The sequence below is a fragment of the Macrobrachium nipponense genome, chromosome 41 (genome assembly GCF_015104395.2).
Source record: "Macrobrachium nipponense isolate FS-2020 chromosome 41, ASM1510439v2, whole genome shotgun sequence".
NCBI lineage: Eukaryota > Metazoa > Arthropoda > Malacostraca > Decapoda > Palaemonidae > Macrobrachium > Macrobrachium nipponense.
In genome coordinates, this window is record NC_061102.1 from 5,737,286 (window position 1) to 5,763,422 (window position 26,137).

The 26,137-nt window shown below is 37.1% G+C and overlaps 1 protein-coding gene across 1 annotated transcript in view; it reads right to left on the reverse strand.

The window, feature by feature from the left end:
* Positions 1-185: 185 nt before the first annotated feature.
* LOC135212471 (uncharacterized) overlaps positions 186-26,137 on the reverse strand; it is a 253,612-nt gene continuing 227,660 nt past the window's right edge. Inside the window, 9 exon segments of the mRNA XM_064245925.1 lie at positions 186-4,937; positions 5,869-6,025; positions 6,538-6,618; positions 6,620-6,747; positions 7,256-7,445; positions 10,324-10,472; positions 10,990-11,134; positions 11,548-11,627; positions 12,557-12,646. Of these exon segments, the coding sequence (XP_064101995.1) occupies positions 4,267-4,937; positions 5,869-6,025; positions 6,538-6,618; positions 6,620-6,747; positions 7,256-7,445; positions 10,324-10,472; positions 10,990-11,134; positions 11,548-11,627; positions 12,557-12,646 (1,691 nt within the window). The 3' untranslated portion in view covers positions 186-4,266.

A 26,137-nucleotide genomic window follows, 5' to 3' on the forward strand; every position in this document is an offset into this window, starting at 1 on the left:
ACATCTTAGCATGCTGAGAAAATTTATTCAATTCATAAATAATATCCAAATACTGAAAGTTATATGGGAACTTCTGCATCTGCAAATGTTATAGGTCTAGAGCTCTGTCTCGATACATTAGACCTAGTTCTACCCTCTCCTTTGTACGTAAAAACTAGTATTAAGGATAAATAAAACACCATAAAATTTATTTGTACTTTTATTTCTCTTCGAATGTTTTACAAAGCGATGTAAATAAAACCTTTTCAGCACTGACTGGAATATGTATATACTGCGATACATTTTAAAATAAAATCACAATGGAAATCAGAGTAACTGGCAACTCTGGGTGAACTAAAACATTATACACAGCATGAAAAAAGTATCATGTTTATGACTCATTAAACATCCAATATACAACACAATAACATGTATGAGTTGATTCTTGGTATCTGTAACGTATACGAAAACATATATTTGTCTTGACACGTGAAAAATTATACAGCGATTACATAATCTGAAAGAAATATATTGAATATGATCATCTAGCATCTTTAATGGTGGGATATGTCACCACGAGTGTAAATATTGGTTTGTTTTACGACAAGCTGCAGCAGAAACTCCTTAGTCATATATCTCGTATTATTTCATTTATAGGACGATCTCTTCTTGCCGTAACTGTGAACAACAGTTATGGCAATAGAACACAAACGGTTTCTTCTGTTAATACTGGTTTATCGACTGTTTTGAGAATAGAACACAACTGATGTTCTCCCCAAGCGCTGTCTTCAGTCACACCAGTTTCTGCTACACTTACTTCCTTTAAAAGTTACATTTATTCACACTACAAGTGGATTCACAGCTATTGTAGATACAATGAAAAACATAGTTATACATTATACACTTACGTATGTTGAAAACTAATGGAAGACTGATAACAGGAACAAAAATATACAGAAAAATCAACGAACAAGAAACATAGACCTACGTCAGTATTTCCATACTTATTTGGATTCTCAAGAGCTACCACAGTTCCTTCCGTGTACAGGAAAGGACTTTATAAGGAATGTCGTCGTCGTCAATCATGTCGCATTCTTGCCTCTCTAAGCTATTAAGGGACGAAGATCACAGAGTAATACTGATGTAAAGACCGATAGTTCACTTCACGTACTACGATAGATGAGGGTGGATGGTGGTGGGGGCGCCGCGGTGGGACACGGTTTGTAACTGTCATCTCTAGGCCGATCATTTTTTTTTTTTTTTTTACTTTTATTTAAGCACTTTGGTAAATAGTGGCAGTATTTATTCCCCTACATTTTGGCTTTCACTGACAACGTAAAGCTTCGTATTGCATAACAAGGCCTGCATTCATTACTGCAAAAGTTTTCACTGTAATGACAAGGTCAGATTGACATTTACAGTAGCTGCAGAAATGATAAATAATCATTTTCACTCATTCACAAGCCAAAATGACCCCCAAGTTGCTAAGCAGACAGACAAACAGACAGATACAAATAACGATTAAACTTGAAAAACAAAAACAACAAATAAATAGATAAGAACGAGACAGTTGAGAAAGAAGGAAAATAGTTATGGTAGAGGGATAGTGCGCTAAAAAAAATAGCGCCAACACTGCTTGGAAAACTGCTCCACAGTCTTACAGTTTTATCTGGACTAAGATTATATATTTATCATTATATAATACTATTGCCGGTTGATTGCTTTAGCACTAGCGAAAAAAAATACTTCACCTGTAATTATTGCTGCTCGGATTGTCATTTTCGTTGTAGTACCAGGGAGTAAACCTGTATACGAGCTTAGGCCTAACGAATATCAGAATGCCCTTATCGTACTAATTGCTCCTAAGCAGCATAATCACAGCCTAAATGTTGCGGGGAATAGAATTAGCAGGTGATTGCTGAATTGACGAGAACAGTCATTTCAAAGGTTTTAGTGGTTTAGGAGCTATAGATACTGAGCTGATGAAGAATTTTATAGAAAAGATACAGTAGAAATCACTTAACAGAATCACACCACAGGTAGGAAAGAGTTGATAAGTTTGATGCTGTAGATTTTGAACAGAAGAAAGAGGAACCATTAGTTTATGCAGATGAAGTCATATTGACGTTAAAGAAGGATAAGTTAACAGGGAACATGAAATGAAAGAGTAAAGGTTTAAGGAGAATATCGATAGAGTTTACGTAAGGCCTTGCGACTAATGACGAACAAGTTCCCTTCGAAATATTAGAACTTAGACGAAGCGTAGAGATTAAATTCTAAAGGAATTGTGTAGCGGGGAAACTGTTTCCATAAAGCTTCTAATAATTGTTTAAGTAGTACTTATCTCTCGAGAGAAAAGATTTGATCTCTGTTGAAACTATATGAATGATCTGAGTAAGCTTTTTAAAGTATGTTAATGCCAAGCCAAAGGCGAGAATGTCCCCCATGCCACTCCCTCTATAAGATACGTATGATAGGCAGTACAGACCCGTCTGGTACTATTTGACTTCTAAACAATACACGTACAACCGCCCAGAAGTGTTAATTCCATAGTACTAGGCAAGTTATGACCATCTAAAATAGACTTCTAGCTTGGTTGTACAGAGATATATGAAATGTTATGTCTATTAAAGCTCTCCTACATTTGCTATGCACTACTAACCTAGCACAGACTAAACTAGCACTCTCAATACCTGTCAAGGGACACTAGCCTTGCTAGATGAAACTAGTGCTACTCTCGTTTCATCTAGCACTCTCAATACCCATCAATTAATATTAGCATTGCTAGATGAAACTAGCACTCTCAGTACCTAACAAGGAATATAAGGCATGGACAGTATTACTGTCCTGTGACCAGAATTTTTGTATCTGGAGCGTTTGTTAGAGAGTTCTGAAGAGAAACTCTGGTTCACAACATCGAATAGTATATCTTTGAGTTAAATAGAGAATTTCTGAGAGAAATCTTATATATAAATATCGTTCTTAGAACTGGAAGTATTAGCCTACAATGTTTGCGATTCAATCGTTGCGCTGGAAAAGTTAGTATTTGAGGTTCTTTGTGTGCGATGGAAGCTGAAGAAGGTGTGAGATTTGGATGAAAATGAATTCTTACAGGAACAAAGGTGTCGAGGGAACGTGATTTTAGCACCAGTTTTCTTGTCGAAGAATTATATCTATCCTTCAGTAAATTCACTTCTAGAACAACAAACAGTTTCACTGTCATAATGTGTCTAAGAGGCCTGACTGTGAGTCTAGACTTGTTTCTCGATGAAAAGAGGTTTATATGTGTTTCACGCACAGGACCTGTATAAAGTAATAACCAATATGCAAAGGTGATTGTGACTTTTAGCGATGAATGTGGTCCACAAATCTCTTAAAGCAGCAAAGTTGACATCAGGGGATTTCACATTGCATCTGAAAGTATTCTGAAAACAATCATTTGGGGTTGAAAATGTTTGCTCAACGATCAAGTGATTTTACCAAGGATTCTTCCAGTATTCCAGAAGGATGCTGGAAAGGACTGGGCTAGCTTAATTTTTGTAGTGTCCTGGTTTTGTTTTTTTTCTCATATCGAATGCATCATACCCTCGCAGGTATGAAGTTGAGTAATTGATATACCAGCACATTCAACCCGTTCCAAAGTCATTTCCCGAGTATGAATTGTAGTCAGTGAACCCAGCATCAGTGACTACGGAATGAAAACGGTGATGAGTCTTAATTTAACGGTGTCTTCCTTTTCCAGCACGAAGACTAAGTGTGATACGAATCAAAGGCCAATTCGCGGAAAGTTGGTAACTTTTTTTTTTTTTTTTTTTTTTTTTTTTGCGCAAAGGGGCACGTGCGCAAACTGTTTCCGGTGAAGAAAAGACTCTCATATCACATATTTGCTCAAAATTGGCTTCGACATTCTCGTCGTGTTAGTAATTATAGTCTTTTCTTGACCGTTTTTGGAATATTTTCAGAGCCAATAATAGTGTAAATAAGAAAAAAAATAAAGTTCTGGTTAAACTCGACAAGATTTACCTCAGTATGAAAATCGACTAGGTCTAACCATGTTTCAAGTTAGAGCTGAAGTTTTCACACAGAGCTAACGCCGAGTCGCTATCAATTAAAAAACCATCCATGTAACAATATACAAAAATATGATTCTAATTGACAAGTTAGAAACTCGAGTCTCAAAGGACACCAGAAGGAGAGGAAAGATGATTAACAACCCGTAGATGCCAAACCACTGGAATCACGGCGAGCTTTGCTGTTCCAATTTTCTCTAGTCCTTTGTTTCTTCTTCTATCGCTTGTAAGCGCAACCAGACTCGACGTCTTTCGACTTCGAGTCGTCTACGCAGCTCAAATCAATCTGACTAGCCACTGAGTCGCTCTCTTCATCCTCTTCGTCCTCGGAGAATTCGTCAAACTGCTCGTTCACCACCTCCTCCGTCTCCTTGTCCTCGCCGTGGTTGAGCAGGTGCTCCTTCTGCTGCAGGTTCAGGTTGCTAGCGCTGGGGATGAAGAGTCTGTTGGCCGGCTGTCTGCCGGCGAAGATGTCCCTCAGGAGGGGGACAGATTCCCGGGTGTCGGTGCACGATGTCAGTGAGGAAGATGTGTCGGCCCGCGGGCGGATTTCGTCCTGTAGGGACACTGTGCTCTCGGTTCCCTCAGCTGAAACCTGATCCTCTACAGAAGCGACTAGAACCACCAGCTGGAGGACCTCGCGTAGCGGTAGGACTACCTCCTCCAGCTGGTTGTGTTCGGACTCCTCCGCCACCTGTGTGTCGCCCTGGCTCGCCGACTTCTTCAGCATCCCGTGCAAGGACTTGGAGTATTCCTCAATAGGCTGTGGGGACTGTGCTGCCAAGTTCCTGATGGTTGGGACCCCATCTGACCTGACCACGACGTTCACGTCTAGGAGGTCAGCCAAGGTGAAGGTGGTGTTCACTTCGCAGTCTGAATCTTCTGCTGCTGTTGGGAGGAAAATTACCTTGAATTAATTGGCCAGAACGCATTAGATTGTGCACAGACACTCACTAGAACATTGCTAAGACATGTGCAATGGCTTAACCCATAACTGCTTTCCTAAAAAAAAAAGGGCTTACTATAATTTGATCTTAATAGACGCTGAGCTAAATCACATTGTCTGTCCTTCACAGCTAGGTTTCTGATATACATGCTCTTTTATATAGTATTATATACATTTATGGCTATTACGATCACATATATAGAAATATGTAGTCTAACACAACAAAGATAATCTATATGGGAAATATAATCACCATGACAGTTCTTCAAGTACTTAAGTTTGACATACAGACATTAATCACATTAACTATGTAAAAAAAGCAAGTTGTAAGATCACGCTATCCATTTATTTAACTGTTAGTTCGTGTAACTCTTTAATTATCTATCACTATGTAAAAAGAGTTGTAAGATCAATCTATCCATCTATTTATCTGTCAGTTCGTCGTGTAACTCTCTAATTATCTATCACTATGTAAAAAGATTTGTAAGATTAATCTATCCATCTATTTACCTGTCTGTTCGTGTAACTGTAATTATCTATAACTATGTAAAAAAAGTTGTAAGATCAACCTATCCATTTATTTAACTGTTAGTTCGTGTAACTCTTTAATTATCTATCACTATGTAAAAAGAGTTGTAAGATCAATCTATCCATCTATTTAACTGTCAGTTCGTCGTGTAACTCTCTAATTATCTATCACTATGTAAAAAGATTTGTAAGATTAATCTATCCATCTATTTACCTGTCTGTTCGTGTAACTATAATTATCTATAACTAGTAAAAAAAAAAGTTGTAAGATCAACCTATCCATTTATTTACCGGTCAGTTCGTGTAACTCTCTCATTATCTATAAGATTATTTAGTACTACTCACCTTGAGTGCAATCCAATCTGACACTTGGCTTGCGTGACCTAGGCCTACAAACTCTGGAGCCTTCTTCTCCGGTGAGAGCTCCAGCAACCTCAGCCATGAGAGCCATCACTTCTCTCTCGCTCTCCACAACTGACGTCTTTCTCTGGCTGCGTCGCACCTGGAATGGTCAACAGGTTCTGATGAGGTCCATGAGAAGTAACAAACTTAATCTCAATGTTTTATTTTTTTTTTTCTTTTCAGCATTACAACCAGAGGCAGAGGAGGTGCCTAAGTAAGTCTATGCTCGTCTGCGCCGAATCTAATGTGTTGGTAACTATTTAAAAAGTAGTGACTGTGATGAAAGATAAAGTTAAAATTAAAACAATAAACTAGTACAGCATCCTGACAAACCCCCTTTATTTTGTGAAATGTTGCTCCCGTAAATTTTTTGTTTTTGTTTATGGTTTTGTATTAATGCGAGACGAGAGATTTCTTAGGCATACGGGAGTAATGAAAACAGGCAAACGAGAAAGTTACATGGACACCATTATTTAGAAGTCCCGGGTGGCTAATCATCAGAAACTTAAGTAAAACGCTTATGCCTCAAAGAGAGAGAGAGAGAGAGAGAGAGAGAGAGAGAGAGAGAGAGAGAGAGAGAGAGAGAGACTAAACGGAAAATGCTATGCTTACCGAACCAACCAGCTGCCTGAAGAATTCTGCTTGCTTGGCCATTTTCTTAGTCTTGAAATGGAGCGTCTTCTTAATCTTTCTTAGGGACGTTGCTTTTCAGGGCCTTCTGCAGGAAGTTCATCAGCAAGAACCAGTATCCCAAAGCCAGCATGATCCATATCACAATGGCCATCTTGTAAGCGTCGCTGTACCATTCAGAAGTGTTGTAACCTGAAATGGTATCAGTTTAGTCGTATGTTTGGCCAGATTCCTCAGAATCGGTCTACTTAAAATAAATAAGTAAATCAATCAATCAATAAATAAAGCTTACGGTCTGAAGGCACCTAACACTTGTTTGTTTCAGGTGAATAACGTAACATAATAATAATAAAAAAAAGCTTACGGTCTAAAGGTACATGATACTTGCTTGTTTCAGGTGGATAAACTACACTATTGTTCTTGCTAATACTTACTCGTATATTTGCTTACACATAACGGGATGTAGTATTAACTTTTAACCCCACAAATAAAGTTTTACACACCGTGTACATTTTATACTTTTCCAGAATTATTCAAAGACACGATTCAACGGCAAAACTTAAAGATTTAACGCCGAAACTTTAAAATTTAACGGCAAATTTTGGCAGGAAAAGATCCTTTTCCAAGTCAGATTTCACTTCGGAGGGTAAAAGGCCTATTTTTAAGCTTGAAGGTTTGTAAGTGTGTTATCTGAACTTACCAGCGATCAGGTCTCCAAAACCGATGGTACTAAGCGTGATGAAGGTGAAGTAGAGAGCGTCTTCGTATGTCCAGTTTTCTAATTTGACGAAGAAAACCGAAGGGATGAACATGAACACGATGAATCCCACGGTGAGGTAGATCCAGGTGATGCCGTACAGAAGAGTCTTGTGGTTGCGAAGGTGCTTTTTCTGGAAAGGGGAGAGGAGTTGGGCTTAGGATTTCGCTTCTTATTTGGATTTCTGTTGGTGTAAGTGCATAGGATTGCTAACCTAACGTTCGGCAGCATAGGATTGCTATCCTAACGTTCAGCAGCATAGGATTGCTATCCTAACGTTCAGCAGCATAGGATTGCTATCCTAACGTTCAGCAGCATAGGATTGCTATCCTAACGTTCAGCAGCATAGGATTGCTATCCTAACGTTCAGCAGCATAGGATTGCTAACCTAACGTTCTCTGTTCGTTAATTTAGGTGCCATAGGGCTACAAAGCTTGGACTTACGGTTCAGCAACTGCTCAGTCGAGCTAGGGCTTAGGATTTCATCCTTATTTTTAGATTTTCTGTTGGTGTAAGTACTTAGGAGTTTAATAAAATCGCTGACTTGACCCTCCCTTAACATTAATCTGGGGTGCTACAACCTAATCTGACATCATAAAACTGTTTGAATAGGTTCCAACGTATCCCCAACACAGTTGAAAACGAAACTTGCTCAAATAGACTAAATTATCACTAATTCTCTATTATTATTATTATTATTATTATTATTATTATTATTATTATTATTATTATTATTACTAACCAATATTTCATTGTAAGGAACGATGTCCAAACTCTATATTAACTTAAAAATAACGTAACACGTGAAATAACCAGAGAAGGTCAACATAACTTGAGATATCAATGTATTTAGCACTAGCCCAACACACCTAGACCTACAACGACGTCTGCGCAAGTATTCGTATTACAAATTCTCTATTATTATCATCATTATTTCATCGCCAGGAAATATATTTAATCTTTAAAGCAGAGTAAGAAAAACCTAAGAAATAAAATGCACATAAAGTGTATATATTAAGGGTCGTCATCTATTTACTATTAAAAAAAAAAAAATAACAGTAGTGATACGTAGTTCGGTAATTCACCACCAGACCGGCGCTGCTCACGAACAGTTTAAGTTTACTTTGTGTTCTGTGTTCTGTGTGATATTTTCGCTAATTACTTTCTTTACGGACCGTTGTGTAACTTATAATGCGGAAAAATAGATACAGGAATGCTTAGAGAGTAAATGGAGTAACGTTTGACGGGTAAATGAAGCATATAACTTTTAATATTCCCCGTATAAATAAATGGTAGTAACTAAGTCTAGGCCTAGGTCTAGAGTTTACCAGTCCTTTATACTAAATTCCTGTGATGCGTAGAGACATCATCCTTATTTTCTCTGTCGTTAACAATTCATTTCCCTGGGTAGGCCTACAGGAAATTATCTATGCAATCAATTCTTCAGTTTTAGACGAGCAAAGGTATCGTTATAGAGTCATTTAAAGGGAAATGCATCGTGCCAAACGTGGTTTCTCGGCGAAATTCCGAAGCTTTAATATTGGTGATTTGAAGACTACGTAAACAAACCGTATAAAAACCTCAATGATTCGATTCAAAGTTAAAAAAAACTAATGGTATATATATATATATATATATATATATATATATATATATAATTTACAAATACTGCCTAATTTACGTTTTTATCAATTGATGTCTCAGATTGATAAAGGCTAACAAGAAAGTGTAGTTTGGTAGCCTAGGTTAGTCAAGTCTTGACCTAGTTGCTAGGCCTATGTATTATGATTCGGCAGATTTATTTTGTTTAGTCCATCTTTTAAGAACAGTTTTATTTCACATAAGTCAAAATTACTTTCTTAAACATTCTCTTTATATGTCGCTCTAAAGCCTGAAATAATTATAAATTTCTGTGATCGGTTTGGCCTTACAAGATGCCGAACACGGCGTGGGAAAATAATCGTATTTTGCAAAACGCGTTTACAAAATATTTGCCAACGTTGTTTGTGATGTTGTTGTTTATGATTGAGTCATTCCACAATGCGAATGGTATATATATTATATTATATAAGAGTGGTGACAATGTTCGTTAAAACAGCGCTCCCGGAAATATTAAAGTCGTTAAACAGTGTTAGCCAAAAGGTTGTTGATTAAACCTAATAGGTGAATCCAAATCCGCCTTCACAGTGATGCTATTGCTTGCTTGCCTTTCACAATGCTTGGCGGTAAGTAGTAAGTCTGGAAGCTATTGATTTTACTAATATGTTCTTGTTTTAAATCTGTGTGATGCTGACGGGCAATAGTTGGTTGTTACACACACACACACACCACACACACACACACACACACACACACACACAAACACACACACACACAACACACACACACACACACACACATATATATATATATATATATATATATATATATATAAATATATATATATATATATTTGTGTGTGGGGATGGTGGTTGTGTATATTACAAGAAAATATATGGAATTATTTATTCAGGTATATTACATATAAAATGAATTATAAATAATACTACATATATATATATATATATATATATATATATATATATTATATAGATAGATATATATATAATATATATATATATATATATATATATATATATATATATATACTATTATATATATATACACATTATTGATTGTTCAACATGAATCGATATTTTAGCTTTTATTTACTACTAGGAATATTTAAAGTGATTTATTTGTATGTATATACATTACTGATTGTAAAATTCTGAATGTAATTCTGTTAGAATAGTAAATTATTGTATATTTTCTCTAATAGAAGATAAAAAACTACAATAGACCCCAGAACAATAGTACGTATGTCGAAATATATTGTATGATATTGATTAATTTACATGCATTAAAATAGTATACTGTTTTAATATTGCAATGAGAGGAAAAATGCAATGTGGTGCCTAAAGTCTCTACAATATATTACTATGTGCTGGGCGTTTTAATTGTATGAATACCTTAGCCGTTGTGTAGAGTTGAAGCATCTTGTTAGACAGGAGGTCTGAAGACTTAGCCATCAGGATGCATGTGAGAGGAACTCCGACCAGAGAATAGAGGACGCAGAACAGACGGCCATATCTCGTCTGAGGGGCGATGTGGCCATATCCTGAAAGAGAAATGGTATGAGCTTCTTGGGAGTTAGTGCATATCCATGACATTTCGTAAATTCTAGGCCTATGGAATGGACTAGATATAATCTGATGCTCTTTTAGGCCAATTACAGGCCTATGTTAAGTGCAACCGGTGCTCCTTCTCAGCTCTGAGTCAGTTCTTTATTGTGAGCGTTCTTGAGTTTTGGTTACACCCAGACCTATGAAATGTGCTATATGCAATCTGATGCTCTCTCTGACCATTCATAGGCCTATGGTATGCACAACCCACTGCTCTTTATCGTGACCGTTCTTTATTTTATAATTCTAATCTGGCCACACCTGGACCTATGTTATGTGCTATATGCAGTCTGATGATCTTTCTCTCCATGCATAGACCTATGAAAAGTGCAAGATACAATCTGATGCTCTTTCTAACCGCACCTAGGCTTATGTTATGTGTAACCCACTGGTCTTTTGTGTATTGGAAGTATGGAGGGTCGTAAGTAGTACTGAAACGCTGCCAAGACTCACCTATGGTGGTCACAGCCGTCATGGTGAAATAAATGGAGTCCACGACTGACCAATAATGAGTCGTCGTGACGTGTTCAATGATGCGCAGCGTTTCTGCGCATTCCTTCTCGATGCTGCGCCACCACCCATCTGCTACCTCGATCGTCTGTGGGAATTAGACCGAGGTTAGATGGACGTTTTAGAGAAATATGAAGATAAATTGAAGTTAAACAGAAGTATGAAGTTAATTGCATGTTTAATAGAAAGGCATTTGAATGGATGTGATTCACGCGGCTTTACTCTTTAGAACAGAGCTAGCTTGTAACACAGAAACACATTTGAATGAGTATGATTCCTGCGACTTTAGTTACCAGGACAGAACAGCGCCAAATTTGTTTTTGTAAATATGTATATGATTAATGTATTAAGGGTTGAATTTTGAAGAGAGTTCATCTTACTTTCACGTTACTTTATACAAAAAAGTAACAATTTATTCAGAAACAGCCACCAAGTCTTCAGTTGTAGTGACCTGTCGGAATCGGACCTTTTCCAAAGAAGAAGACGAATGTAAACAATTACCTTGATGTTATGTAGGATCGAGTCTCCTTCCTGGCCATCCTGACCGTGTTGTTGAACACGAGACACCACCCATCCATAAGCTATAGTAAACGAACGTAAAAGAAAAATAACGAAACTTAAGGAACGTGGACTACGTAAATAAATAAAACAGCGGAAGGTGGGAAGGAGATTGAACTCGAAAAAGAAGGTGGCAAAAAAAGGGGGAAGTGGATGGACAATGAAAAGTCAAAATAGAAAGTGACGAAAAAGGGAAGTGAATGGAAACTGAAAAGTCAGAATAGAAAGTGACGAAAAAGTGGAAGTGAATTGACAATGAAAAGTCAGAATAGAAAGTGACGAAAAAGAATGAAAACTTGAAATAGAAAGTGACAAGAAGGGCAAGTAAATGAAATATGAAAACTGTAATTAGAAAGTGACGAAAAGAGAAAACTAAGTGAAAAAGGAAAAATCCAAATAGAAAGGGACAAAGTGGAAATTTAAATAAAAGTTGAAAACTGAAAATAGAAAGTGACGAAAAATGGGAAACTTAATGAAAGTGGAATAGGGACTACTAAATGAGAAAGTTATAAGGAAAATGAATGAAATTAAATAAAAGGTTTGGTGAGGAATTATCAAACGCTACTGGGATTAAATCATACTGAGTAAAGGGATAACAGAGGAACGAATGAAGGGCCAAAGTCAAATGCAACGTAAGAATTATTATTATATAAAAGAAAAAAAATGTGCAAACTAAAAAAAAAATTGGTAAATAAAAAAGCTAAAATAAAACATGTTACTCATGCCACAAAAGATAAACAAAAACTACTTTACACTAAATAAACGAAAATAGTGCGAATGAAGCTACTTGAACATAAACAGTGAAAACATCTTGCTCATGCCACAAGGAATAGAAACTACAACGTGAAATTATAAAAGGAGACTATGAAGAACTACTTCAGTAAGTATATAAGTGACTTGGAATTAAATCTCGAGCATCTTGCACAGATCAGCTAAACTCAGCTAAACTCACTCTGATTTATTCTGGGATGCTGGCAAATCTCGGTGAGGAGATCTCTCAGGTCCATTAGTTCGTCCACCGCATCTCCCGAGGAAGCCAATTCTGAAAAAAATAAGAATGATAATCTGAGATACTTGGCGGGATTGTATAAGGCTTAGATTCTCTCTGTAAACGTGAAAACAGGTGTAAGTTGTTTTATAAGGAATAATACTTCAGATTTTCCCAAACATGAAAACAGATGTATATATATGATTTACAAGGCATAATACTTCAGATTTTCACGAACATGAAAACAGATGTATATGATTTATAAGGAATAATACTTCAGATTTTCCCAAACATGAAAACAGATGTATATGATTTACAAGGCATAATACTTCAGATTTTCCCAAACGTGAAAACAGATGTATTTGATTTACAAGGCATAATACTTCAGATTTTCCCAAAAGTGAAAGCAGGTGTATGTGATTTATAAGGCATAATACTCGAGACTTTACTAAACATGTGTAAACAGATGATTTACAAGGTGATGTATAAGGCATAATACTCGAGACTTTACTAAACATGTGAAAACAGATGATTTACAAGGTGATGTACAAGGCATAATACTTGAGATTTTCCTAAACATGTGAAAACAGGTGTATATGATTTACAAGGCATAATACTTCAGATGTTCCCAAACGTGAAAACAAGTGTATATGATTTACAATGCATAAGACTGGAGGGTTTCTTAAACGTGTGAAAACAGATGTATATGATTTACAAGGCATAATACTTCAGATTTTCCCAAACGTGACAACAGGTGTATATGATTTACAATGTTTTAATGCTTGATGTTTTCCCAAACGTAATATTTTCAGAATTTCGATTTCATATTTTGTTTTGAGCCACGTGAATAGTAAACTGGCGGATTCTGTTTGTGTTCACTCGAAATCCCACCCATCATTTACCGTAGATGCGGATTCTGTAGAGGATGTAAACACACAATTTAGCAGTTACCAATCCAGCGCATTTATTTTTTATTTCAATACCGTAGCTTGAAACTCCACCAAAATCAATATTTCGTTTCGGGAAAAGCTGTTCAGACTAGAAAACCGACCTAAAGATGTATTTTAAAAATCCCAAACGTTTTTTTTTAACCGACTAATAATGTATATTTTGAAAACCCAACCATTTTTTAAAACCGTCCTAATAATGTATTTTTAAAAACCTAACCATTCTTTGTCCCTGAAATCTGTATGTATACACGGAACCTACTGCGTACATGCACAACAGACGTGTTTATGAATACGTACACACTCACACACACACTGGAGACAGTATGGCAGAATTTATCAAATGTCACAGATTGTCTTTTAAACATGGTACGCACAAGTATATATGAATAAATGTATGCATGCAGTCATATCTAGATATGATGTATATAATATACATATGTGTATATATGTATACATATATACACACACACTCAGAAGCATACACAGCTGCTGCTGCTGGCGCCGATGCGCACACGGTATAGCAATTGCAAGATAGGATTAATTTATCCTATATGTGTGTGTGTGTATGGCAGTAGGACGTTTGAATCCACGGACGCCCTGGAGAAACGTTCCTATTGCCAACGGGAAGAAGGGCATTATCTTATTGTTGCCGTTTGCCCAGACCCGCAAAAAATTACCCTGAAACAAAAAAAAATGCGTGTGAATGGTAACGGCTTCTTGAAACACGTCGCTGCGATTTTTTTTGTCACCGGTTCGTAGGGTAGGGGGTGTATGTAACTGTCATAATGAGAAATCCTTGTACGTATATATATATCAGGTGTATAAATATACACACGTATATGTATGCATATGTGTGTGTATATAATAATACTTATATGTATATATGTATTGTTATATTATATATATATATATATATATACATATATATATATATATATATATATATATATATATATATATATATATATATATATATATATATACTATATGTATAAACAGAGAGAGAGAGAGAGAGAGAGAGAGAGAGAAGAGAGGAGAGAGAGAGAGAGAGAGAGAAGAGAGAGAGCTTCGTCCCTCGTTATATTTATTTACAACAGAGACTCCCCATTGGTTCCGACATTTTTTGCAAACCTCACTTCATACAAATCCTATATAATTTTCAACCCATGATGCAAATAACCCCATTATTTGTATTTCCAACTAGGAAGCGTGTCATTACCCATGTTAAGTACGTTTGTTGTTGAACGTAGATTTCACGCGAATAAACGCTCCAAGAGGAAAGAGAAATATGTTACTTTGAAGGTTCGTCACGTGACTTGCATGTTTTCGTAAATTGTGGAAGTACGCTTGCACCAGCTGGTCTGCCCTTGTAGGAAGATGTTGCTTAATTCACGAGTACTGGACAGCTCAAATTTCGTGTCTTCTTCCTTTGATGTTGCCGACTGCTGAAGCTTTGGTTCTTCTGTATTCGTGTTATATTTTGATGCTGTATTATATATATAATATATATATATATGATATATATATATTATGGCTGTATTATATAATGTATATTATATATATATATATATTTTATATTGATAATATCATATATAATATATATATATATATATATATATATATATATATATATATATATATATATATATATATATAAGGAATTACTAGATCATGAAATATGTAAAACGTAATGTTGTGTTACCTATGTATAAATAATGGTAATGCCATTTGCATTTTCCTCCGTGACATTACGTTTATTTATGTATATATATATTATACAAACACATATATGTATACTATATATGTGTATGTGTTTCTGTGTTTCATGATATTAATAGAGGTGTCTACCTCTTTTCCAGATTCCGATGATCACAGCTCTTCTCGTAACTCGTAACTCCATTCTGAACCAAGAGATCTGAGACCACATCACCAAGACGCGACAAGGTAAGTGAGATCGAGATGACGCAATACGAAGAGATTAGAGATAAGAATCTCTTGAGTTCCTCTTGCAAAGTCTCTGAACATCTGGCCCCAAATAGGAAGCATGTGGGAAAGCATAATGACCACATCTGCTGCCGTTAAGAATGAGGGAGTGGTAGAGGGGCTTAGTGGACATGTCTTGCGCTGCATCGCGAAGGGTCATATAAACGTCCTTATCTGCTCTCTGGGCTCGTTAGGATGTCAGCGGGGTCGGCGGCCCTAAATCAGTGGGGGTCCATTACGCGTCAGTCTTGTGTGCTTTTATGGGGATTTCAAAGGGGGGGGGGGAGGGGGTGCGAGGGGAGGGGCGGTGTTTGACAGAAAGTAGCTCTGTTTACGGTTCCTACTTCTTTGTTTTGTATGTGTCCACGTGAATTCATACACAGAAAAAATCAGCTCAGTGGTCTGGTAAAACTTAAGATAAACGTTGATACTTAACGTTTACCTAAGAAACCAGGTACAAATCTTATAAAAAATATCACAAGCCCTTAACAGATTAGTCCTGTCAGGACGGATTCAGCTCTGCTTTCACCAGACACTGTAAACAAAGAGTTCCGCAGTTGTCGCAGACATTCGACACTGAATCGTGCTAATAAGTAGGTCAGTAGGCACGTGTCGAGCCTCCCATAGCTTTGGAGGTATGGTGGCAGCGAAGTACCATGACAATGAACTTGAGGATTAGCGTCAGGCTTACAATGACATGACGTGTGTTATCCGCTACCACCCGCTAGCTCCAGCAGGAGGAGGAGATAGAGAGACGAGAGAGAGTAACGAGAGATGAGAGAAGAGAAGAGAGAATAGAAAGGAGGCTGCTAACTAAGTGGCACTCAGGAGTGCAGGCTGGTCAAATGGCACTTTTGGAAAGGACTGCAGAGATCTCTGTGCTCTCCTTGCTGTGGATTCTTGTTGCAAAGCTTCGGTCTTTGTTTCTGGGTGCAGGATTCTTGGTATGAAGCTTTGGTCTTTATCTCTGGGTGCAGAATTCTTGGTATAAAGTTTGGGTCTGTATTTGTGGGTGCAAAGCTTTGGTCTTTTATTTCTGGGTTCAGGATTCTTGGTGTAAAGTTTCTGTTTGTATATCTGGGTGCAAAGCTTGGATCTTTATTTCCGGGTCATCTAATATATTGTTGAAAGCAGATTTTGGAACAAAGAAGCTTAGTCTGTTCCAACCATCTTTTCGTTTCTTTGCTGATAAATTTTGATGTATGTTTCATTGTCACGTAGCTTACAAGTCTAAGACGAGTCTTCTCACGTGATTGGTGGTCATTATATTTTTACCTTATTAGCTTAATAGTATTAGCGGTTTTATCAATTGTACAAACTCTCTTTAAAGACAGGCGGAGTCGAAGTTACGGCAAAATGAAATAAAGATAAAAAACAAAAATCATTCCTGTTGCACAAAACGCAATTTGGCCTGGGGGAGGTGAAGGGAGGAGGGGGGGAGGAGGAGTGTGTTGCCTTAAGCTCTTGATGGAATATGGGGAGGCCATCGTTGTTGCTGGGGATTTGGCAACAGTGCAAGAGAGAGAGAGAGAGAGAGAGAGAGAGAGAGAGAGAGAGAGAGAGAGAGGTTGTATAAATGGGATTGACAGTTAATGAAACAATTATATTTCGTTCTCGAGACCAGAAGAAAAATTAAAGTAAATAGAGTATCATAACGGAGAGAGAGAGAGAGAGAGAGAGAGAGAGAGAGAGAGAGAGAGAGAGAGAGAGAGAGAGAGAGTTTTTGTTTGTTTGTGAGATAGTTTTTGTGTGTATGTAAGAGAGAGAGAGCTTTTATTTGTATGTTTGTGTGTGTGTGAGAGAGAGAGAGTATTTGTGTGTGTGTGTGTGTGTAAGAGAGAGAGAGAGAGAGAGAGAGAGAGAGAGAGAGAGAGAGAGAGAGAGAGGAGAACGGGAGGTGGTCCTCCTTTATAAATCACTCATATCCTCAACTTGTCCCACCTATGGGGTTACAGCTTTTCCCAATTAAATTCGCCCTCATTTCATTCGCTTTCGTCCTTCCCATATGGACGAATTAGTCGGCAAAACACTCTGTTAAACTGTGTGACTGTAACTGTTGCAGTTTCCTTTTCGTCAATGGCGAAATGATAGGGTTAAATTTTCTGGCGTCATGTATCTAGCACTGTGGGGCTGGAGCAGTTGGGAAGAATTTAGTTCGTTTCTTTTTTCTTTGTTTTTTTTTTATCTTTCGAGTTTTAGAAGAAAATATCTTTCGTATATTATGAATATTTAGATGAATAAAACTAACATCCTTCGGTCCGCATTATATAATTTTTTTCAAAGTTTTTATCTTTAAAGTTTTAGAAGAAAATATCGTTCGTATTTTACGAATATTTAGATAACTAATACTAACATTCTTCGGTCCGCGTTATATAAATTATTTTATTGTTTTTTCTTTCGAGTTTTATAAGAAATTGTCGTACGTATTTATGAATATTTAGATAAATAAAACTAACATCCTTTGGTCCTCAATATTTAAATTTATTCTAGTTTTCGGAAAGAATAATTTTCTTAGTTTATAAAATGCTATTTATGAATATTTAGATAAATGAAAGTTACGTCCTCCGTTCCTTAATATCTTCGAAAAGAATATTATTCCTAGTTTATAAATTATTGTAAAGGGTTATTTATAGAAAAAAGCTAACAAAAATAAAACTAACATTCTTTGTTCCTTAATGTTAGAATGTAATGTACTCAAGAGCGAAATTGGGAGGATAAAAAAAAATATTTAAGCCAATCTTGAATTAAAATGTCGTTCGTTCTTTCTTAAGTAACTGGGGATTCATTTTATATTATTTACGCTTTATTTATATGATAAAGAAACAAACAGATGTTTTTGTCAAAAGCAGATATATGAGAAGTTATCTTTAGGGCAAGTACTCGGAAGTCCCTCCGTCGTGAAAAAATATTCGGTAAAATAGACCTAGCAAGGTAGAAATGAAACATGGTGTGTTTCGACCGTAGACTTTGTCGGTTTCGTGCGGGTGATTTTTTTTTTCTTTCGTTCATGGTGTCTTGCAAAAATTTATGGGATACACTAATGTAATTGACATTATATTCTGTTTTTAAATTTCTCATTACGTGTTTTATTATTATTATTATTATTATTATTATTATTATTATTATTATTATTATTATTATTATTATTATTTTTATTATTGTTATTATTATTATTATTATTATTATTATTATTATTATTATTATTATTATTATTATTATTATTATTATTATTATTATTTTATGCAAGGTATGATCGTAAGATGTCAGATCAACAAATCACTTGTGTTAGTTACCATTTCGAAATCATTGCATGTGAATGGAAGGTAAAATATGAATGGTTTTTCTGTGAGAATCATGAATCTTTTATTTTATTGTTAAAAAGCTCCTGGTAGCCACAGTACCCCAGTAGGTATATGCAGAGAAAATAATAATAATATAATAGAGGGCGAGTCTATGCATTAGCGAGTGGGCGAGAGGAAAGACGGTTAAGCTCCCATTAGTCAAAAAAAAAGGCGTCTAATAATTGGCAGAGACTCTCGAACAATGCCCCAATATACTCCAGCTCTCTAAAACTCGAAGCCTGGGTATATATACATAAGTCAGAACGACGAGTGTGTTTTTAGCACCCTGCAGATTAGCATCGATTCCCGTGGGCGTAGGCCCTAATGAAACGTGATGATATATGGCGAAGTGGGTTGTCCAACAGGCCGACCAGCTGGGGCATGTTGATGGGTACTCTAGGAGTCATTGGCGGCGAAGATGATGATGAAATAGTGGCGGTAATGATAGGTTAGAAGGGGAGTTGTGGTTCGGCCTGCAGAATGCCCCACACTGCCGCTGTAACGTCATGGGTATTTGCAGTCAGCACACCTAAGCCTTTAGCGCAGCGGGCACTGGTAGAAAAAGGGGTTGTGGAGGGGGGGGGGGGGGGGGGGGGGGGGGGGGGGGCGTTTTTTTGTTTCTCTGTGGAGTGCAGTTTGAGGTGATTTGATGCAATTATATTTCAGCCTTAGGTAAACCTAGGTGATCATTTCAGAATTTGGAATGCTGACTGAGGTATTGAAATGCTGACTTAGACATCACAATGCTGAAGAGACGACAATGAAATGCTGACTGAGGCATTGAATTGCTGACTGAGAGACTGAAATGCTGACTGAGACATTGAATTACTGACTGAAGCAGTGAAATGCTGAATGGGGCAGTGAAATGCTGAGACACTGAACGCTGATTGACAGACACTGAAATGCTGGCTGAGACACTAAATTGCTGACTGAAATGCTGACTGAGACACGAAATGCTGACTGAGACATTTAAATTCTGATTGACAGACACTGAAATGCTGACTGAGACATTAAAATACTGACTGCGACACTGAAATGCTGGCTGAGACATTAAAATTCTGACTGAAAGACTCTAAACTACTGACTGAGGCAGTGAAATTCTGACTGTCGAAGCTGGTGCAGTTCATGGCATTACTCGACTCGAGTCGCTGGCAGCGTTGGAAATGACGGATGGAGCTCTTAAAGAGCTATTAGATAAGTGCTACTTTTCGCTACTTTTTGTGACTTGTGACCCAAAATCGACTCTCTCTCTCTCTCTCTCTCTCTCTCTCTCTCTCTCTCTCTCTCTCTCTCTCTCTCTTGAAGAAATTGAACTTCATTTGAGACCTTACATTGAAGGTCTGTTAGGCAAGGTCTCAAATGAAGCTCAATTTCTTCAAGACATAAACTGGCTTATTTATACGCACTTACGCATATTTCGAAGTATCGACACCTCCCCTCCCCAAGGGGCAAGTCCTGGGCACTCCTTAGAAAAAGGCGTAGGATGCCACACACAGGTCATTATCTCAGGTATGCCACGAATTCTAGTTCGCTGACCACGTCGGAGAAGGGAGAGGGGGGAATTAATGACTGAGCTGTCATGGTTACAGAGAGATATTTATTTACGCTTTTTTACGCGCATTTATCCGCATTTCCATTATTTACTACGGGCTTAATTGTAAATAGCTAGAATGCTCTCGTATTTTTTCTCTGAGAGCTGGGAGCAGTCTAGCACGAGAGAGAGAGAGAGAGAGAGAGAGAGAGAGAGAGAGAGAGAGAGAGAGAGAGAGAGAGAGAGTTAGTTTTGGACACCAGGCAAACATGATCAACATTCCCTCTTCCTAGCCTGTTCCTAAATTCCAATACTCTCCTTCCTTTGGTTTCCCAGACACCTTCGACTGTCGTGCGTATAGGGTCTAGCTATTCAGTGATTTTAATCGGAACATCATGATAAGGTCGTTGAAGAACGTAGTCTAGGTCAATCTTGCCGTAAATAAAGCAAAACAGACAAACTACAGAAAAAAATAATAGTAAATACTCGGAGCCAGATTTTATTTATGAACGTCCATAGCCTCAAGTGATGGCAGTGGATTAAGGTGTGCCATAATTAAGGCTGCTGCTGATTTGAAAGTGGGACTTACCTGCCCCTTTCTAATGAGTAGGTTAGATGATTGAAGTCAATGGAAAGTACCCTTTTGGAGCTATTATATATTACGTACATAAAAAAAATACAAGTCAAAGTGGATGAATGATATTGATTAGCATGAAAACATGAATGAAGAAGCCGATGTTTTCGTGAAATTTCAGAGAGAGAGAGAGAGAGAGAGAGAGAGAGAGAGAGAGAGAGAGAGAGAGAGATTGATTAACATGGATGAAGAAGCCGATGTTTTGAAGAAATTTCAGAGAGAGAGAGAGAGTGTATTTTTCCGTTAGGTACTGTTCAGTTTATTGCATTAAATTGCAATCCCAGTATAATGTATTTAATTTCCTCCAGACTTACTTTTCAAGGTAACGTAAAATAAATAATTCAACAGTAACGAAAGTTGATTTATTGTAGAGAATGAAAAATGATTATTTAGTTTTTCTATTTTGCGTATAAAAAAAATTCAAATAATGCTTTAAAAATTCAATAAAAAATTCGGAAAATTCTAAAAAATATTAAAAAATAATTCTTAAAACAAAATTCTAAAAAAGCTAAAAAATAATTCTAAAAATTCATTTTAAAAAATAATTCTAAATCGTAAAAAATAATTCTAGAGAGATCCTAGTTTCTGGCAAAAGAAAAAAAAAAAAAAAAGAAAATTCGAAAAAAATTCGAAAAAATTCTAAAAAATAATTTTAAAAAATTCTAGAAACAAAATTTAAAAAACCTAAAAAATAATTCTAGAAAAAATATAAAAAAATCATTCTAAAAAATAATTCTAAAAAATCCTAAAAATAATTCTAAGAGAGAGAGAGAGAGAGAGAGAGGAGAGAGAGAGAGAGAGAGAGAGAGAAACGGGCAAAATACAAACCAATTTCCCAGAAATAAACCGGAATATGAAGCAACAAGAGTCAGACCTCTTTCCTAACCCTACCATTTTTTTTTTTTTTTGCCGCTGTTATTACCGTCATTTGATGAAATATGGGTTAAGGCGTGGACATCATGGGCAGTTTTCATCACCGGGGAATATAGTGACCTGAGTCACCATCTCTGTATGGGCTGATTGAATAGTGAAGCCCAGTCATTTTCTCCCGTAAGTAGAGAACGGAATCGTTTCCAGCATCAATAACTTTTATGAATGAATGATTCGACGCTATTATTGTGATTGCGGCGTCATTTGTAGCGGTCAGTATTTTCTGAATGGCTGAGTTATGGTATCGTTTTTTAGCGGGCAGTGATTTATGAATGGCTGAATTAATTAGTGAAGTATGTTGTTTACCTTGATCGTGGGAGAAAAGGGAGTTATATATATATATATATATATATATATATATATATATATATATATATATATATATATATATACATTTGTTAATATTTATTTTGGACAAGACGCTCTCATGGAACCATCCGCAAACAAATATGGTTACTGCGATCTCCTTACGCCCCTAGCTGCCAGCAACCCCTTTTATTCGTTTTACTGCACCTCCGTTCATATTCTCTGTCTTCAATCATCCTCTCCCGAACAGTTTCGTAGTTAAACCTTCAAAACATTTCTCTTTAAATCTCGATTTCCCTTTCAACGCTGAATGACCTCACGGGTGTCCAGCGCTTGGCATTTTGTCATGAGTTTCATATATTCCATTGTTAGTCCAAGCGCCTCAGTGGCGTGGTCGGCATGGTGTTGGCGTGCCACCTCGGTGGCTGCGAGTTCGATTCTCGGGCATTCCATTGAGTAAGAGATGCGTATTTCTGGTGATAGAGGTTCACTCTCGACGTAGTTCGGAATTCACGTAAAGCCGATCGGTCCCGTTGCTGAATAACCACTGGTTCCATGCGACGTAAAAACACCATACAAACAAACAAACAAACAAACCATTGCAGTCCAGTAATCTACGATCAAACACCACCAGTACCATTCGGGTTGATTGAAATTGAAAAAAAAAGAAGAAAGAAACTAACGTAAACCGCATCTTGCAGGATTTTCATTTCTGCACGTGGGAAACATAACGAAAGACAATAAATCTTGGCGGGTTTTTTTTGTCTCACAGGGCGGCTACTATATCACCACTCACTTCGATTATAGGCGTGTAGTATAGTATAGGTCATATTCGGCACCTCTCGTTTTATTTATCGGCGCCGAAGTGGTCTCGGGCCGTGTGGTTATTCGACGCGATCTCCTGCTTATTAGGAGAGATTAGGGATCGTTTTTACAGCTCGAAAAAGCTATTAGTTTTTTTTTTTTCCCTCGTCGGGGAAGGTTAGGTTGGTAGCGGCCTTCATCTGCATTTCTGAATATTTGTTCATTTCTCTCAGACATTTTATACTTTCTCGTAAGGAAATCAAAGTATGATTTTTTTTTTACTATATACGTATGGTTTTTGGTAAGCGGTAGTATATCAGGGAATTCATTTACATTCATTTCTTCATTTCTCTCAGACATGGACACGCGCGAGCTTCAGTTGTTGTATGCTTTCTCGTAAGGATATCAAAGTACGATTATTTTTCACTATATACGTAAGGTTTTTGTAAGTGGTATTTTAAGGGGTTCATTCTCATCAGTGAAAGAGGGCAGGCATCGGCGAGTTTAATGGAATTCGATAAATAGTAGTAGACGTCACCGGAGTGCTCTCGCGTTATCCTCATTAAACTGGGGCGTGCTATTCCCGTAGACTTTGAGACGGCCTGGGAATTGAGGAAATTTAAGTACTATATCTTAGTTTTACCAGAACCACTGAGCTGATTAATTAACAGCTCTCCTAGGGCTGGCCCGAAGGATTAGATATTTTTACATGGCTAGAAACCCATTGGTTACCTAGCAACGGGACCTACAGCTTATTGTGGTATCCGAACCACATTATATCGAGAAATGAATTTCTATCTCTAGAAATAAATTTCTCTGGGTCCGCGTTGTCCGAGCCGGGAATCAACTTCGGACCACCGGATTGGTAGCCGAGCGCGAAATCCACTCGTTAAACGAGGAACTGGGGAATTGGAAAAACGGAGTAATTGCAATAACTATGTATGATTTTTTTTGGGGGGGTGGCGCCTGAAACCTGGTCCATAATAGAGTTAAAACATTGCTCTAAGAGCACTTTCGAAGTCGGGTGGGAGCAGGGAGAAAAGGGTTGTCTGAAGGAGGAAGGACGAATGCTTAGAACGGGTTTTGTTCAAGGGCTCGACAACAAAAAAAAGAAGAAAAAAATTGACAAGTTTCCCCCCCCTCCAGCCGTCAGTTCTGGTTCGTTGATACATATGCATTTTTATACGTGACTGCCTACGCGTACGTTGATGGAAGGAGAGATGCTATCTCGTTTAGCATTTTTGAACACACACACACAACATTTTATATATATATATATATATATATATATATATATATATATATATATATATATATTGACTATGTATTTATATCTATAATATATATATATAATATATATATATATATATATATATATGTATATATAGTAAATACGTATATAATGCACACATATAGGTATATATATATATATTTTATTTATATATGAATAGTATATATGTATATGTATAAACGTATATAATGCATATATATATATATCTATAATATATATATAGATATATATATATATATATATATATATATATATATATATATATATATATATTATATATATATATATTTGCGCATTATTGAGTTATTAAATACTTTGAAATAGAACAGAGGTATCCAAAAATTCCCCATACCCAAAAAATAAAATAAAATGAAATATTAGCTTTGATGAAATTTGTCATTGAAACTAAAATTTCCGAAACATTACTGTAAAGTGAAAAAAATATGAATAACAGAATGACAGCTATTCTGGTCCAGCACCTTCTTTTGGCCCATATGCATGTATAGTAGCTCCACACCAACTGTGCATCTGATGTCTAGGCCCGCCCCTTACGACGCTCCTGATTGGCTGTTGATAAACCAATCACACGGCTCGAAACTCTCAGTCTCTCTCGAGAGTTCACATGGGTGGGATCCATGTTCCACCTCTCCTTAGGGATATACGTCTTTGAAATGTATCCCTCAGGAGAGGTTGAACATACAGCCTGCCTATGTGAACTCTCGAGAGAGACTGAGGAGACTTTCCAGCCCTGTGATTGGCTTATCAACAGCCAATCAGGAGCGTCGTAAGGGACTGGTCTAGACATCAAATGCACGGTTGATGTGAATCTACTATAGTATACAGCAAAGGAGACAAATGTGTCGGCGTTCTTATCCACACAAGCTGTGTGAACTCTGTCCTTGGCGAGTGTAATTGTCTCAATCTACTGAGAATGGCCCTTTCGTCTAAAAGTGATAAGTTCCTTAACTGTCTCGGTCGGTCGTTTTCGCATTGTAGTAGCGTGTCTCTTCCTGGGATAAGGGTGAACATTCACACTTTAGCGTCCAACCTCACTCTTACGTTAAGTATGTGTGATGAGCGCTCTCTTGCGTGTGAGGTCCTGTTAAGCGTCTGGATTTTAATAGTCGTCTGGTTGGGCTACGGCGCTGACCAACCCCCTCCCCCCTCCTTCCCTTCCCCCCGTCTCTCTCTTCCTCTCTTCGAATATCTTCTCTTTCTCTTTATATATATCCACCCCCTCTCTCTCTCACTTTAAGATATCCTCTCTTTCTCTATCGTTAAAATTCTCTCTCTCTCTCTCTCTCTCTCTCTCTCTCTCTCTCTCTCTCTCTCTCTCTCTCTCTCGTTTTTTAGTTATTACATCAACTTAACCTACATCATCCTAACCTCTAATTATAGCTGATGACCCTAGCAACTATATACGTAGTAGTCGCCTTGCTTCAGTTTCGTCAAAAGTGTCACTCTGGTCTTGGTGTCACCAGCGAGCGAATTTTGTGAGCGATTTTAGTTCGCTCTGATAGCTTAGGGCAGTAAGCGATTTTTTTTTAATTGGTTTTTGTAAATGTCATGTTTGCGTGTTGGGTGACTGCACAAGTTTGTGTCATTACGAGAGAGAGAGAGAGAGAGAGAGAGAGAGAGAGAGAGAGATTTTGAAAAATTAACTTTCTGTTACGTAATTTTCCGTATTTTTTATATATATTTATATTTTCGGTTTCAACAGAAATGAATTAGAAAAGAGAGAGAGAGAGAGAGAGAGAGAGAGAGAGAGAGAGAGA